The 16,735-nt window shown below is 33.6% G+C and overlaps 1 protein-coding gene across 2 annotated transcripts in view; it reads right to left on the bottom strand.

Moving 5' to 3' along the window:
* Dcc (DCC netrin 1 receptor) overlaps positions 1 to 16,735 on the bottom strand; it is a 1,059,673-nt gene that overhangs the window by 511,989 nt on the left and 530,949 nt on the right. For both annotated transcript variants that reach the window (XM_034518676.2, XM_076912482.1), the window contains exon 5: positions 16,265 to 16,401. In XM_034518676.2, the coding sequence (XP_034374567.1) occupies positions 16,265 to 16,401 (137 nt within the window). The remainder of the gene's footprint in view (positions 1 to 16,264; positions 16,402 to 16,735) is intronic.

Raw genomic sequence — 16,735 nt, 5'->3', positions numbered from 1 at the left:
TAGTCAATAATTACTTGAATGTAACCCAATGTGCTGATCAGTGATATTCCACAGGTAGGTAAATGGAAGATTTTAGTTCATCAGAAGCCAACTGTCCAATAGGACAAAGAATAAAAACGTGAGCAATTAGTTGTTGTAGATGTTGAGTTGACAATCTGTAATTGAGGTAGTAATGCAGTTAGGATTAGTAAATGAATCTAAGAGAAAAATGATGTCCTAGAAGAGGTTATTTATATATTGAGTCTTATGAGACCATAAACTCAGATGTCCAGAGATGTCAGATAAATATAGAATAAGATTGACAAGGACACATAGACTACCTAACACACATTCCTCAACAGAAAAAGCTTTATCTTATCTCTGGTAAATTATAATTAGGATGGAATTAAACTTATAAGGTGCTTATCTTCTATTTTTTTGAAAAAAAAATTTAGTATATTCTTCCAAAATTGCTCCTTTGGAATTTTTGTACAGATATTTAATCTATTTCTTCATTCTTGGCAGCCAAAATGCATTATCATCATCATCATCATCACCAACAACAACATCATCATCAATGCCTATAGGCAACATTTGAACCTTGATTTGCCAGTTTTCAGAAGTGAGAGGGAGCTTGTGAAGGATATCATGTGAGTAATTTCCTGTTGTAGATAATAAAATACAATCACACAGTCCCTTAACTATATAAGGACTTTTATTGTTGCAGCAATCAAAGCAGGTTTGATAGCTAATAATGACCACATTAAATTCTCACAAGGGAGTTGATGAGAATCGATCTATTTCATAACTTACTTATCTTCTAAAGTAATAATATAGGAGGGAGTGGAAATACAACTTTAGGTTATTCATGTTTATAATCCTGCATATCATGTCATTCTGTAATACATCAATGTCCGAGTGATCATAGCCATATAGGGAGTTGTCTCCTATGCATTAAATAGTGTGGGATATGATATAATCCAGTGTTTTGTTATCATAGTTACACAAGAGAAAGACATCTGGCTCTAAGACGTCTAGTTTCATTTTAGTGGGTTTTGGGTAGGGTCTAAGCTTTGTGTTTCAAGCACATCTGTACATTGGTTTCATGGCTTTCCAGGCCTGTGTATGACACAATTGTGGTAGGTAAATTTTCAATGGAAATAACAAAAGAAATAGAGTATTCAATACTTTCATTTTCATAAATGTGTTCTTTTGTTCCTGATTATATTCACAGCTTGAGGGCTTGGAAAATAACAAAAGTCTGTCTATGGCAAGGAAACAATAAAACCCTTTCTCTTTCTTTTTTCTTTTTCCTTTTTGTTAACATTACATTTTAGTTTCAGAAGATTTCTTCTGGTAGTATATTCCTGAATGTTTTAAAGAAACTAGGGTTCCACTTACTAATATCCTTCAAGGAAATAAACTTCACTTTATTCTTTTTAATTCATTGATTTTTTTTTTAACAGTAAAAATTCTCACCTACTCTTGTTATTTTATTCCATTAGTAATCTTTGTAAACCCTTCAAGCCTCATTAGAGTGTACTGTACAGAATTTTGACCTCTAATACAAATGCAAGGATATCATTTGTTCTATTAAAAACTTAAGAAATTCCATAGCTCTATTGCCCACCTTATTTGAGAATTATGATTTTTGCCAGCTGGTTGACTTGTTCAATTCCAATGCAATACTAGTGTACTAGAATGTTTTTAAGGTTTGGGTGATTTGGATTTAGATAGCATTTTTCTCTATAAACAAATGGTATTATGACATATAGTAGTTCAATTTATCATCATTTGTTGCATGCTATTTCCAGGTTATTTTTGCATAGCCATGAATCATCTATTAATTAATCTATTTATACAGCAAAATGCTTTTCTATGACTGTCTACTAAACTGTTTGAATATTCTGAGTATATTCTAAAAATCTTAGAGATACCCCAATACAATTAAAATGGCCTAGCACCTTCTCTGGGAATATATGTTTTTAATCACTGTTACTGTTCTCCATGAATAAATACTATTTTTACTTGGGTTTAAGCCTATCTTATGCTTTTATGCTAATGTTATTTACCTATAGGAGTTTTAGAAACAAATGTGTCAAGTTTAACTTTTAGTTTTACACAGACCTCAAATACCATGTTCCAATGACACTATATTTTAATTTTCTCCCCTTTACAGACATAAATGAAGATTAAAAATAGCATCATTCTCATTGATTAGTGAAACTGTTAGAATGCTTGTATACTGTATATTTTTTTGCCACATATGATGTCCAATATATGAGAATTATTAGAATATCAATGTAGTCAATGAAGGCTGCATGTTATTAATTCAACAGATGATTGGATATAATAGTTTGTAAAAGACTTGAGGACTCTACTTTAACATAGTTGACCATTCACTGGAATTAGCAAATGATAATGAATGCATAGGTAGATGACAATAGATTATCTTGAAAACAATGAAAGAAAAAGAACAGCATCATAGGAAGAAGTAATTCAAATAATTAGGTTATCATTAGATAAAGAATAATATAACCCTGAGAAGGCAGTGTTTGTGCTATGACAGGGAGAGAACTCAGTCTTGAGAATAGCTAAGATAGAATTTCAGATATTGAGAGCTTCCCAAACAAAGGTTATAGGAACTACAATAATTTTTTCTGTTTAAGAAAATTGTGAAATCCTTATCACTGGGGCCTAAGGGATAAAGTTGAAAGGCATCAGGGTTAGAAAAATCAGTTCCACCGTTATTTGTAGAATGTATAAAGGAGACTTCAGTTTAAGGAAATTGGAAAGGTCAAGACAATTTTAAGTTCTAAGAAGGCTCATGCATGTTCTGATCAACATAAATGAAGTTGGGTTCACAGTGAAGCAAGAGTGGAAGAGATACAAATGGAAAGAAACTAGTAATTCAACAGGTTAAGTAACAGATGGGAGCTGCCAGATTTAGGGAATGAGACTTAGAATGCAAAGGTGCTGACAGTTTTGAAATATATCTTAAAGGTTGGGCTTTGGTGGATTTACAGTAAGAAATATGAAATAGACGTCTTAAATCTGATGCCTACAGTTCATATATTATTATCCAAAACAGCCATTTTTATGAACTAAAGCTCTATTTACTGATTTTTGACAGATTTCATATGTGTTATATATGTGAGTCATAGCTTTCTTTTTTTCTTATTAGATATTGACTTAATTGTGCATGTTTATTTTCCTGGTAATCTTAATAATTTATAAAGTTAGATATTTTTCATAGTCTCTTATAAGTGTAAATAATGTTATTAAACATTTTAAATTCTCTTGAGAAAAACAATAATATTTTAGCATGGTATTTTTTATTTTAATAGCATACCTTTATATAATATTTCATATGCACTAGAGCATGGTTCCTGTCAAACCATAAGTCCTACAGCCCATTTAGCCACACAACCTAACCCTTAGTCTCTCATTAATATCACTTAAAATTCATTTTCATAACTTTGGCTCGGTGACTATATGTACTATGACAAATACTACTCAGTTCAACTCAGCTGTCTCCTCAGGGTCATTTCTAATAGTATTTTTATTACAAATGTTCTCTTTCTTGAGCTATCCTAAAATATAAGGTAGCATTAAGATTCCCCTAAGTTCAGGTAAGCAATAATGCTTATGGACATAAGATCTATAAGAGACCTGATAGCTTGTCACTCTTAGTTCGAATAACAGCAGTAATCAAAAAATGCAAGGGAATTAAAAGATAGATCAATAGGTCCTTAGGGTAAAATTCTTCTTACACGAACCTATCAGATTAACAAAGAACACATTGTGATATGTGCATTCCCATTATTAATCAAGAGATATAGAAAAGAAGATGACTTAAGCGAAGTCCTCTCTCTTTCACGGGTGGAATTGGAGCATCCTTGAACACTAACTACTCCCCTGAGCCTAATCTACATTGCGACTCATTGGCCTATCAGACAAAGCTTAACAATCTGGTGATGCATTCAGGGATTCTTCCTCACAATATCCTCAAGTGAACATTGGGATACTATGACAATGTGTCAAGGGAAACATAGTGGCAGGAAGAGAGACTGACTGTGTGCGGTATAGGAGTCATAGTCCACGGCTGTTTCTTATTTAGGGGAGATTCTGATCATCCTAATGTATCCACAAAACTTTCAGTCAATAAAAAAAAGGGGGGGCATGCAGTGGAAAGCAATGTGCTTTGATACAACAATGAGGTGAATGGTAAACTGAAGTCAAAATTTCATTTATTATTATGTTAAAAATAAAACTATGAAAATGTCCCTCCTTCCAATCTACCCTCCTGCATATATCTGCATAATAACTGTGTGGTCTTGAGTCCCATAGTATCTGGGAAGCCCAATTACCATGCTAAAGAAGAAGTGTAATACTATTTCTCCAACCCCCACTTCTATCTGGCTAGCGATCCTGGAAAAAGCACACTCACACAAAATCCCCAGCTATTTAAAATTGCTTTTGTTTTCACACACTGTAAGTCTGTGATGAAGTGTTATTACTGAAGACCCAGCAGTCGATTCACTACCTCTTCAAATGTCAGTAGGAACACACAGGAGGAAGAATCGAATTACATAATTTCATCCCTTGCACTAATTATTTTCAATTCTACTCCTCTGAAAAGGACCAGATGCAAACTAACAAGTGCCATGTTTATTTTTCTTAGCAGGAAAGCAGTTTCTGTGATGTGATTACCATGGTATCATGTTGTTTCTTATAGAATGTATCATGCAGCTTACCTGCAAGAACAAATAATTGCCTATACCCATTAACTGAGAAAAAAATAACTTTTACCTAGACAGGCAACTTCCATAGAAATTATACAGTAAGTTGCAATTGAATATGAACTAAATTGGTATATCTTTACTGCCGATACTTCAGATTCTTCACCTGTCTTTACTATCTAAATTTAGACAAATACAAGGTTTAATTCCAAAACCCTTGTAGGTGTGTTTGATGTTTCCTAAACTTTAGCCTATTAGATAATCTGGGAAGATCTATAAGGGCTTTAACATTGAATAATCAAGAAAAATTCAAACTGTGATAACCAGTGAGAATTTCAGTTTATTTTGTCGTTCTTGTTGTTGTGGATTCTTGTTAAGAGTTTTTAATAACAAACGGGGTGAACAAAACACTTAGTGATAATTTTCATTAGAAATTGCTTATTTGTCATTGGATATTGCTCTGACTTCCCATTTTATTGATACACATACTATTACCAAAGTTGTATTTCAAAAAATGTCAATGTCAAAATCTTTATATCATAATTAAGAACATTTTATCTAATCTGCATTTGTCAATGCAGTTAACAGTCAATACCCATAATAGCCATAGTACAAGAGAAGATAGTCTAAATGAGATGGACAACGTGGAGTGTGTGGATTGTTTTATGAAGGACTCTTTGGTCTAAAGATGGATATGTATCTGTTCTGCTATCACTACAAGAGTAACCTATAAATGACAGAAAAATAATTTTCACAAAGTCCACGATCAGGGTGTCAGCATAAAGGGCTCTAGTAAGAACCCTTGTCCACGCTGCAGATAACCACTTTCCCACTGACCCTTCATGTGGTAAAAGGGACCATGTAGCACAATTGGATATCTTTTACAAAGACCACAAATCTGAATTTCGAAGAGTTACCTTAAGAAGCAAGTCATCTCCCAAATGCTACACCACAGCTGGGGACAAAATCATCCAGATCATTGAATATTTAGCACCATAGTTGTCATGTACATGAATAAAAATCTAAAATCATACTTTAAAAGAGACATAACTTAAATAGTTCTCCAATTTGAAATCCTGCTAAATAGCATATAAAATAGGCAAACTGTGAAATGACTAAGATACAGCCCATCTCTTTGAGAAATTAACTCTCACTGTGTGGGACTGCAATACACTGCTCATTCCCTGTGGTGTTAAAAGTGGAATTAGTAAGGTACATGGGAATGGAAAGCATTACTTACAGCATCAGGCACAAGGCAGAGTGTACATACGACTTAGGATCCGTTTCAGAGGCTAGCAATACACGCCACACATGTTTCCCATGCCTACCAAACAGATGTACTCACATCACGCTAAGCAGTTAGTCACACACCCTTTTTTCTGTCTCTTCTGTGAAGGAGACAACACTAACCCAACACACACATGTACCCAAAGACTTTAAACTCAGTAAAGAAAGACAAATTGAAACCTGAGTAATGGATTTAGATGGAAACTCTTCTGAGAGTGATGAACTATGCAAATGGAAATGATGAAAACATGCTCGCCATCATTAGACAGGAAGGAAATGCAAATAAAAAGTCCAAAGAGATATCATATCCTATATTCAAGGCTGATAGAATCAATATTAACTAATTACGACAGTGGGCTGGCATTAAGGTAGAGAAATAGCAACATCCCTGCTCTTCTGTTAGTATGGAACATTATATAGTAATTATGGAAAATAGTTATCTAATCATTAAACACAGAGTTAATATCAGGCTGATAAATTTCACTCATGGGTGTATATACACAAGAAAATTGAAAACATGTATCCAAACAAAAAACTTGTATACAAATATATAGAGCATAAATATTTAAATACATAGAGTAGAATTATTTATGTAGATGAAAGGTGAGGCTAATCTAAGTACACATATATCAGTAATCAGAAAAAATAAAATATGGTATATTCATACGACAGAATACTAATTGGCCATGAAAAGGAATAAAGTTTTACTCTATGATACAACAAGGAGGAACTTTGAAATATTATGCTAATGAAATAAGCAGAAACAGGCAAATGGAATTCTGTAATTTTATGTAAGTGAAATGTCTTAAAAAGGGAAATATGCAGAGATAGGAAACAGATAAATGGTTGTTTAGAGCCGGTGGGATTGAGAGCAGAGAAGGAGAACAGGGTAGGGTTGAAGGACATGGGGTGTTTTTGTAGATAGTCAGGATGTTCTAAAATTAAATGCATATATATGTATGTATATATGTATATATGTATGTATGTATATGTATATACATGTATATTTGTGTGTGTGTGTGTGTGTGTAGGCAACTGTGATTACACAGAAAAAAATTGAAGGATATACTCAAAAGGAAAACATGTACTCTATTAATTATCTGCTAAAACATGAGAGTTACAATAAAAGTTCACAACCTTACTGCATAAAATACAAATAATTACACCTAAGATTCCTGAACAGTAAATGAAAAGGATTAAAAAATGTGAAGATGTATCCAGAAAGACTTTGTGGCCTGAAACTAAAAAAATGGCAGACACTAGTGATGTTAACCCCTAAGAGCTAAGATTAAAATGGCAGCATGTAATTGAGTCTGTGTCTTGTCATAGTCAAACTCCCCCTGGGCTAACATGTGGTCTGGGTGTTTCTGATAACATTATAATGAAGTATGCTATGTTCAACTTTCTAGTGCTGTCAGCAGTTCTTGTTAGCCCAGATGGTCAGTTCACCTTGCTTAGATTGTTAGAACTAATTAAATCATACCCTTAGATTGCCTATTTTATGTTCCTAGTTAATCTCCAGCCTCTATCTTTTCCTTTGGGTTCTCTTTTTTCTCCTCCCCCACCTATATAAGAAGAAAAAATAGATTAAAATAATATCCTGGATACATGAAAATCATTGACAGAAACTGTGTTTTTCTAAAGAGGGGGAATGATTTGGACATCAGAACACAGTAGATGCCAAAGTAAATATTGTTGTAGTGAAACAAATCCTATCTCCAATACAAATAGGATTTCCATAACCAGCTGGAACTAGCAAAAAATACTGGCCTCAAGTATAACTTTGCCTCTCATAATCCATAGAGACATTTAAAAGAATGTTTTAGATACTAGAAGTTTGCCCGTGACAACCATGATTTCGGCTACAGAAAGTAGTCAAGAAGAGAATTTACAGAGAAATGGAAGAAGCCCCTTGCTGATGATTTAAAGTCACATTCCTGACTTAATTTAGCCTTAAAGTGTGTGTCTCTGTCATCCATGTTGTTGGATACCCATTTGGTAGTAGTGAAGAATCATCAGTATAAACTTACCTAAGACATTCTTTATCTGAGTATAATCATTAAATTGCCTGATGGTGGGGTAGTCTTTGGCAATAAGGGCAATTATAGATAGATAGAAAAGAGCTGTTACAAAGACAAAGGCAGTGATGTAAATTCAGGCAAACTCCATTCAAATTAGGCATCACAAATAATAATGGAAGAATAATTGTTATGCTAATGCATTGTACAATTACTGCTTCCCACTTATGGCCAATACACTAAGCCCAAAAACGAAATAAATGAACCAATACATATAGAGCTTCATGGAACTCCCAGATTTGGTGTAGACAGTTAACTGATTCTACTTGGGCTATCGTTCTTGCTTGCTCCAGAACAGTACCTAATGCTGCATGTGCTTCATTAAAAATGATAAGACCAATCATAGGGAATGACAGATAAAATGTCATATCAACTTTGAATTATCAAGGCTGCTTCTTTTTGAGAAATACCTGGAAATTGATGACTGTGCAAAGATACATACACGTCTTCACAAATGAATTTTAGCATTCTAAGAACTGATACAGAAAATAAATGAGCACAACCTTAAATAATAAAATATTAGTATTATAATTGGAATTCCCAATTTTAAGTTATAATATTAAAAACTGTACAGTTTTTTGTACAGTTATTTTATAACTGCTCAATAAATTGAAATAGTAGAAAAGAAGGTATAATACTATATAAGGCATTTATAACTATTAAAATAAAATTCTTGTCAGTAAAGAAATAAATGTCAATCTATGGTAGACATAATGTGTTCATGTTCCTGAAATCCTACCATTGCCCTCCTACCAGTGTGTAAATCTCATTCATAATATGTTTCTTCAATATCAGTGATGATTTATAGAAATGAGGAAAGAATTGTTTTAATAAAGTCCAAGGTCAACTGATGTCTCAATGGTTATGTTAGCATGATTTTGAGTACATTGGGTGACACAAAATACATTTTCATAAGCTGGAGTCTGAGAAACCCTAGATAAAGGTGGCAGGTGGGCTGGTTCCCACTGAGGACTTCTCCTATCTTACTTCAAAGATGGCTCCTCTATGAATCTATGTGTGCCCTCTCTTTGGTGGGCCCACATGAGAAAGAGGAGTGGACAGGCATTGTATTGTCACCTTGTAGGACATATTGGACACACCTATTACTCCTTGTACTTGATGTATTTTTATATACATTTAGTTTTCATTTCTGACTTACTGTAATCCTGTGACAACAAAGTCACATCTGTGTACCAAAGCTTACACACACATACATCTACAGATGCTAGGATATGAAGTGAATCCTAGTACATACAAATATGATCCTAGGAGATAAAAACATGTAAGATGGCCATGCCAAATAATAGTCAGAGTCTTTTTTTTAGACAATCTGAATTTTTAAATAAGTAATACATCTTACTCTTAATAGACCTATGAATGATCTGAGTGATGAGATCTGTGTAGGTCATTCAACTGGGTCATACTGTAAGAGATTCTAAAGTAAAAGTGTACACATCCATAGGATCTGTCACTTTAATTAAGGACCAGTTATGACTGCTTGTTCCACAGTAAGAAAGTTTCTTTGTAAACAACAGGAAACTTACGTGTTGTGACTCAGACATTCCTTTACTTTTCTTAACTTTTAAATTAAATTTTAATTTTAATTTTAAATTTCAAATTTTAAATAAAACAAATTCTACCTTCCTAAACTTTGTCAAACTTTGTCAGGTATATTGAGAGTTAAGGCTCCAACATAGAAATCTTCAAAGACCACAGCTTAGTTTATTACAGTGAGATATGAAGTCGAAACGAATCATGAGTCTCAATGGAAAGCTTAAAAAATATTTTGATAGAGAGTTAGATAGTGGTTTTTCTGCCCAGTCTATAGCAGGTTTTATGTTTGCAACTCAGCAGAGACAAAGAAAAACATCCAAATGTATGCCCCAAGCTGAAGAATGAGTGGTCTGTGTGCTTATGCGTCTTCTCATCTAGCTGGGATGTGAAGCAGAACCAGCGGGGTATGAGCCACACAGCAGAAAGTTAATGTAAAATGCTGCACAAATGGATAGCATCCTTCTGCCACAGTCCTAATTTTTGTCTGTGTTTCTAGTGATTACTGCCAATAACATCCCTGTGTATCATCAGGCCATCATTACGCTGATTCCTCCACAATTCATGAGAATTATGCAGGGACATTTACTGCTGTAAACATTTTGTGGATGAAAAACAAAATGGGTAAAGAGAGACTGTGTGAAATGTTTTAATAATGTGTCGTTTATTTTTACTTCTGTTTGCCTTTACTTAATCTTTGCAACTCAGTTTCAGATTTCTCCTGAGGGCTGGAAGATACTTGGGTTTTTTGCTGTTGTTGTTTTGTTTTGTTTGTTTGTTTGTTTGTTTGTTTTGAGGGTTTGTGGGTTTTGCCTGTCTTGTTTGTTTTGTTTTGTGTTGTGTTGTGTTCCTTCTGTATTTCCTAGCACATTCAAAGCTATGGCTAGCTGTTATGAATATTTTTCTCTTCTAATTCTTACATCCAAATAGTCATGGAAACCTTACAAGGGAGTAATTATCATTATTTTAAAGGTGAAGGAATTGAGGATTACCAACCTGGCTCAGATGAGATAAGCCACACATCAAAGTGCTGAGCACTGAAATGTCATCGTACCAGAGATAAAATCCAATCGTGATGTTCTCTGGGCACTCAGAAACACGATCAGTGTTCCAATCCAGGCAGGAATTCCTCTGGAGCAACAATCTTTACATGTGATCTTATTTCTTCATGCATTTCTTTCTCTTCTCTTAGAGTTTTTTTTTTTTTTTTCTTTTTGTCCCCCCAGATGGGAATGTTCTATGCTGAAGTCTTATTTTTCTCATCATATGTTCATTAGATTCTTTGCTTCTCTTTCTTTCCATATATTACTATAACATTTTAGTAATTGCCAGTGTCTTAGCTTCTGATCTAACCAGTGTTGGAAGCCTAGGCTTGAGTGGTGTCATCAAGTCTCAGTCCACACATTACTTGATAAAATATTCAACACAGAGACCCTCTCCTCTATTGGTTGCTGGTTTACTATAAGCACCATGGTTCCATTTGTATAACTAAGACTACAACTGGTTAGCTTGGTACATATACGAGCATCTTTATTATGGTTAAGATGCATTCTTTTTTCAGAAAGTGATGTGGTAATATAAGCATTTTCATCATAGAAAGCAGATTTGTAGCACATGGTTAACTTTGTTTACTTTTATTTTTTAGAGGTGAGAGAAGTTTTTGCTCTGTAGTCCAGGTTAGTCGCATACTCTTTTTTTTTAGGATTTTTTATTGGATATTTTATTTATTTACAATACAGATGTCATCCCCTTTCCCCATTTCCCCTCCCTAGTCCCATACTCTTAACCCTCTTGTCCAGATTCTCAAGGGCAGACATGACAGGCATTTGCCATCTCACCCAGACTTTGTGTGTTTAGAGCTGCTCGTCTATAAACTTCCTTCTGCTATTTTTCCACATCTGTCTTTCTTGTTCTAAAGCCTGCTTGTTCAAGATTATACTGCTGAATGCCTGAAATATTATATGAAATCATGTCTAAAACAATACAGAAAGTAGTTCTGAAAATAAATTTTCTTTAAGAGATGTACTTGGTGTATATTAGGATACCTACATACTATACACATACATATATATGTGTGTGTGTAGTACAATTTATGCCAATGATGGCCAGCATATATGATGATGGTCTACAAATTATAATGAAACGTAAGAATTCCTATCACCTAATGACATCACAGCTAGATTCACATATCAGGAGGGCACTTTAGTCATGTTTTTGCTGTTTCTGGTTTAAACAAACCTACTGGACTGCTAATCATATGAAAGTATATTAAGATTATGTACATTTTATAAATGATAATGGTAATAATGGATTACCTTACTTATTTAGGAATTCAGTGTATTTCTTACAGTCATGTTAGAGCATATTCTTTCTAGTAAACAAATCCATAGTTGACAAAAGAGCAAATCAGCACCAACTTCAGACATCTGACACCTGCTCATGCCTGCTCAAGGTCACTGTTATGTGACAGGGCTCCACAGTCTATGCTTAAATAAGTACTTTGTGATGTCTAGATATCAAAACCCTCATTGTTTAAATATCAAGGAGCCATCCTTACATGATTATATGGCTGTATATTAAGCTATAATTCAATGTGGACCTGTATAATGTGAATCTACTTAGGTTGATAAAAAACACCCTACTTAAAACATCTGAACGCCTTGAACTATGGATCCTTTCTGATGGAGAACAGAGTCAACCAGTGAAACCCCAGTTTCAGGCATAGAAGAAACACAAGTAATAAGAGAAGTTGAATTTCTACTCACACAGTAGAAGACACGAGATATTCTTAGATTTAACTTCATGCTTCCAAATTGGTTTTATAAAAAAAAAAGTTTGACTTACTAGATATATAAATATATAGGAAAATGCCTTCTACAAACCTAGTTAGAGTGGCCCCAGACCCCAGATATTTGTTAATGCAAATAAACATTTTATCATTTTTTTATTGATGTAGACTGTTTTAAAAGTAATTCCTGTCTTTTTTTCTGGAAAAGTTGAAAAATGTTTCATTTCTTATCAATGTCAGGTCTGTGGCTCATAGTAAGGAACCCTTCCTAAGTGATCTCCCCATCCATGCCCTTCTCTGTGGTCATGAACTGTAGAGAGGTCACTTTAAAATTCATACTTTATTGATAAGAGATTAAATACCTCATACAGTATGCACGTCTGCATTGATTCAGACACTAAATTTAGATTCCAGATCAATGTTGAGCTGAAACGGTAGCAAATCTTCTGTATGTTTGTTGAGGCTTATCTTACAGTAAACATAGGGTTTGTATGAGGGTCAGGATGGACAGATGGGGAAAAGGATCTATATATGGTCAAAATTATAATTAGACTATAACTCAAGCTATGGGAAAAGGATGCTGAGTGTATGCTTGGACAACACAAAACTATATAATTATATAAAATGGTTATATATTTTATAAAATTAAGAACTATGGTACTACCTGTTTAATGGAATTATACACTGGCTACAGATTTTCAGAGAGCATCTGGAAGTATTCTTCTCTGTAGGCCCTGCCCTGACCTTTTTTCCTGAAACCAGGTATTCCTTCTATGAGAACAGAGACTTTGGATGCTTTGGGTGTGGCTAGGTGTTGAATGATTGGTTCCTAACTAATGACTTTATTGATATGAATGAAGTATGGGAACACCATCATCATCAATGGGATTATCCATTAATAATTTCAGAGGCAAAAACTTCTTAGGCGTCAAGACATAGCACAGAGAAGTAGGTGTGCCTTTGAAGGCCATGCCATACCCCCGAACTCTTCTTGTTCCTTCTGTCTGCTTTGAGACACCATTAGTTACAAAGCTCCATGCCACTATCTGCTGTACTGTGGGACCTTCTCCTTATAGGCATGCAGTGAGAAGGCCAAGTTTCCATGTACTAATAACCCTAAAACTATGATACCAGTAAATCTTTTCTTAACTTAATATATCAGTTACAGTGAGAAACATATCCCCTCCACAGACACAGACACACACACAGACACACACACAGACACACACAGAGAGAGAGAGAGAGAGAGAGAGAGAGAGAGAGAGAGAGAGAGAGAGAGAGAGACTATGATCTATCTAAATGCTCTAGGTTTACATATAATATTAAAATGCCTTACAAGCGTTGGAGAAATCAACTTAGAAATTTTTAATTATATTGTAAGAGTTTCAAACCTTTTGTGGCTTTCTTACAGCCAAGTACTATGTTAATATTCAAAAACGTCCAATGATATTTACAGATAGCTATCGTTACATTCAGAAATATACAACTCCACATTGTTATTCTTAAAACATATCTGCAAATTTATGTTATTATTTGATTTAAAGTTATCCCATACCTTGCAAAATAGTGGTTTTTGGGTGCCTTAACCATTGTGAAATTTTCAATTTTTATTTTATTAGAATTCAAGGTAAATGCTACATTTTAAATTATACTTGATGTTTATTGACTTAAATTACTGCAAAGGGCAGCTACATTCCCTTTAATCTAGAGTTTTCAAAACTTAAAAAGTCATAAGTTCAGGAAGGTTCATATTCAAAGCCAGTAAAGGTCCAGGGAAGATCAAAAGTTGTAAGGCAGAATAGGAATCTGATAAAACGCATGATTAATGGTTTATAAGTACAAGTTTATATTTTGTGGGGCTTTAGTCTTACAAAAAATACAACTAGGCTTAAATTTTTAAAAGTTAGAAAAATACAGTTGAATAACATTAATAATAAAATTATTTCTAAAAGAAATAAATTGTTTTTAAATAAAAAATCAGTGACAAAACACTAACTTTATATTAGGATAATCTAAGACTACATAAAACACTTTATAATATGAACATTCATTTTAGAGCTAAGATTAAATATTCACAACAGATTCCAGCCAACTTTTTTATTAAATCTTGTTTGGTAATAGTTATCAGTCGTACAATGTCTATGCGGGATGTTTAACATATGTACCTAGTTGCCATTGGTGATTACTCAGGAACAAAATTTAAAGATAATTCCATTTGACATATTCAATATGCAATCTACAAGCATACTTTTGGAAAAAGAATTAGTAATAATACAAACATCAATTTAGTGGTAGGAAATCACTATATTTGTAGGGGAAATTCTTGCAATTTTGATGAGAGTTAAAATAGTTCTATATTCTTTTTCTTACTCTCTTATTTGTAAATATTTAATAATTGGGTCTATAATATTTTTATTTCTTTTCAAATATAATTTAGTAAAACACTAAGTTCAAGCTACTTAAATGAACAAAAAAAGGGGTGAATATTCAAAAACAGAGACAAGGAGAAGTTGTAATTCATCTTCAAGCGAAACAAAAATTTTGCCATACACAAATTTTCCTATTACCTGAGGCAAAATGTAGATTTTTCTCTAATTCTATATAAGTTCAGAAACACACATGGACACACACATATACACATGCACACACATACTTACATCACACACACACACACACACACATACACACACACACACACACACACACACACACACAGTCTAAAACATTGCAAACAACCTGCTTATTTTTATAAATGGTAAAAGCTAAGAAGGTTAACTGTATCTGAGTGAGAGAGACAAGCCTGCATGGTCACTGACAGCACGGCATAAAAGGATGTCACTTAAGAACTGGTCTTACCTGTTGCATGCAAAGTTGAGGATATTGGATTATTTTTGCCCTTTATTTTGCAAATATTACTTTGAGTTGTTTAGCTGTAATTTGTCCTCTCTTTAAATAAGGCATACTTCACTTTTATATCTTCACAATTTTTAATAATTATAGAAGTAATATCTAGTTCTAAAACATAAGTCAGATTTGGCAATACAAGGATATAAACCCTATTCAATTGTAAGCAAATAACCCCTGGAAAAAATCTAATTTCTGTAGTATACAGGAAAAAAAGAAATGTAAAATATTAAGGTATTTTCTCTGAACATTCAGAAAATAAACTTCAAGATCATGATACAGTTAGTATTCATTTGTCTGAGCTAATACCATAGGTCATCATTTTTAATTTTCAACAAGGCATAGGTGTTCCTGACTTCCTAAAGGACATAAATACAACCATATACTTTAAGCTATTTAAATAACACTCTTACTATGCAAGTTTTCCTTAAATAGATTGGATTTTAGTTGTTTATTTTTACATGACACCTTAAGTTATTCCATATTAATAAATCATTCTTCTCAGTACACTGAATTTAATGTCAGAGATATTATTTCAAGTATCATCTACTTGTCTCCGCATGCACATGTTTAAATAACTTCTAATTTTGTTGCCATTTACTTTCTGTATATATGATATTTTAGAAGTCTTCATTGCTTTATAACACATCTGTATATTAACACTTTGGGGGGGGGAACTTTCCAGAACATCACAAAAATAATTAGAGTAAAGAGTAATAAATATAGCTTTTAATCAATGAGAACATATTCAAACACTGTGTTTAACCCTTCTGCAATTAATCAAAGCAAAGCAAGGCATGTGTAGAGTCGTGGGACCTTGCAATTTCACACTGATAAATTCAGACAGCAATAGGCAATGGTGATAAGCATTTAAAATGCTACAGCAATATATTTTGAAAAGTATAGTGTAAACTCATCTTCAATCACTGACTTACCCAAGACTGTGAGCTCTGCAGAGGCACTAATATTCTCATTCTTGTATGTGACAACACAAGTATAGGCTCCACTGTCATCATCTGTCACGTTAGAGATGAGCAAATTGCTTCCACCCAACAATGAATACTTTTTAGACCTGTAAGACAGAGGCCACGAGAAATAAGAGGGCCGGTTAACGTATTTGAACATCCAGCTGGAACTCAGAAGTGCTGATGAATTTCATAAAATCTCACATTATAGAACCGAAGAAGATAAAATCCCTGTGTCTTTGAGGTTTTATAGTAGCTCACTTTTTGAACTAGTATTAATTCAAGGTAAACTCCCATGGGGAGTTTCGTGTATTAATTCAGAGATGGAGTAGATTAATAGAGTATTGAAGAGAAATTTCCAAATAATCTAGTCTGATTTTGATTCTATTACTTTAAATTTTAGAGCCTCAAAGCCAAAGAAATGGTTCCCAAGAGTGGAAG

Source organism: Arvicanthis niloticus, chromosome 14 (genome assembly GCF_011762505.2).
Source record: "Arvicanthis niloticus isolate mArvNil1 chromosome 14, mArvNil1.pat.X, whole genome shotgun sequence".
In the NCBI taxonomy this organism is placed as follows: Eukaryota; Metazoa; Chordata; class Mammalia; order Rodentia; family Muridae; genus Arvicanthis; species Arvicanthis niloticus.
This window is presented reverse-complemented; position numbering and strand designations above follow the sequence as displayed.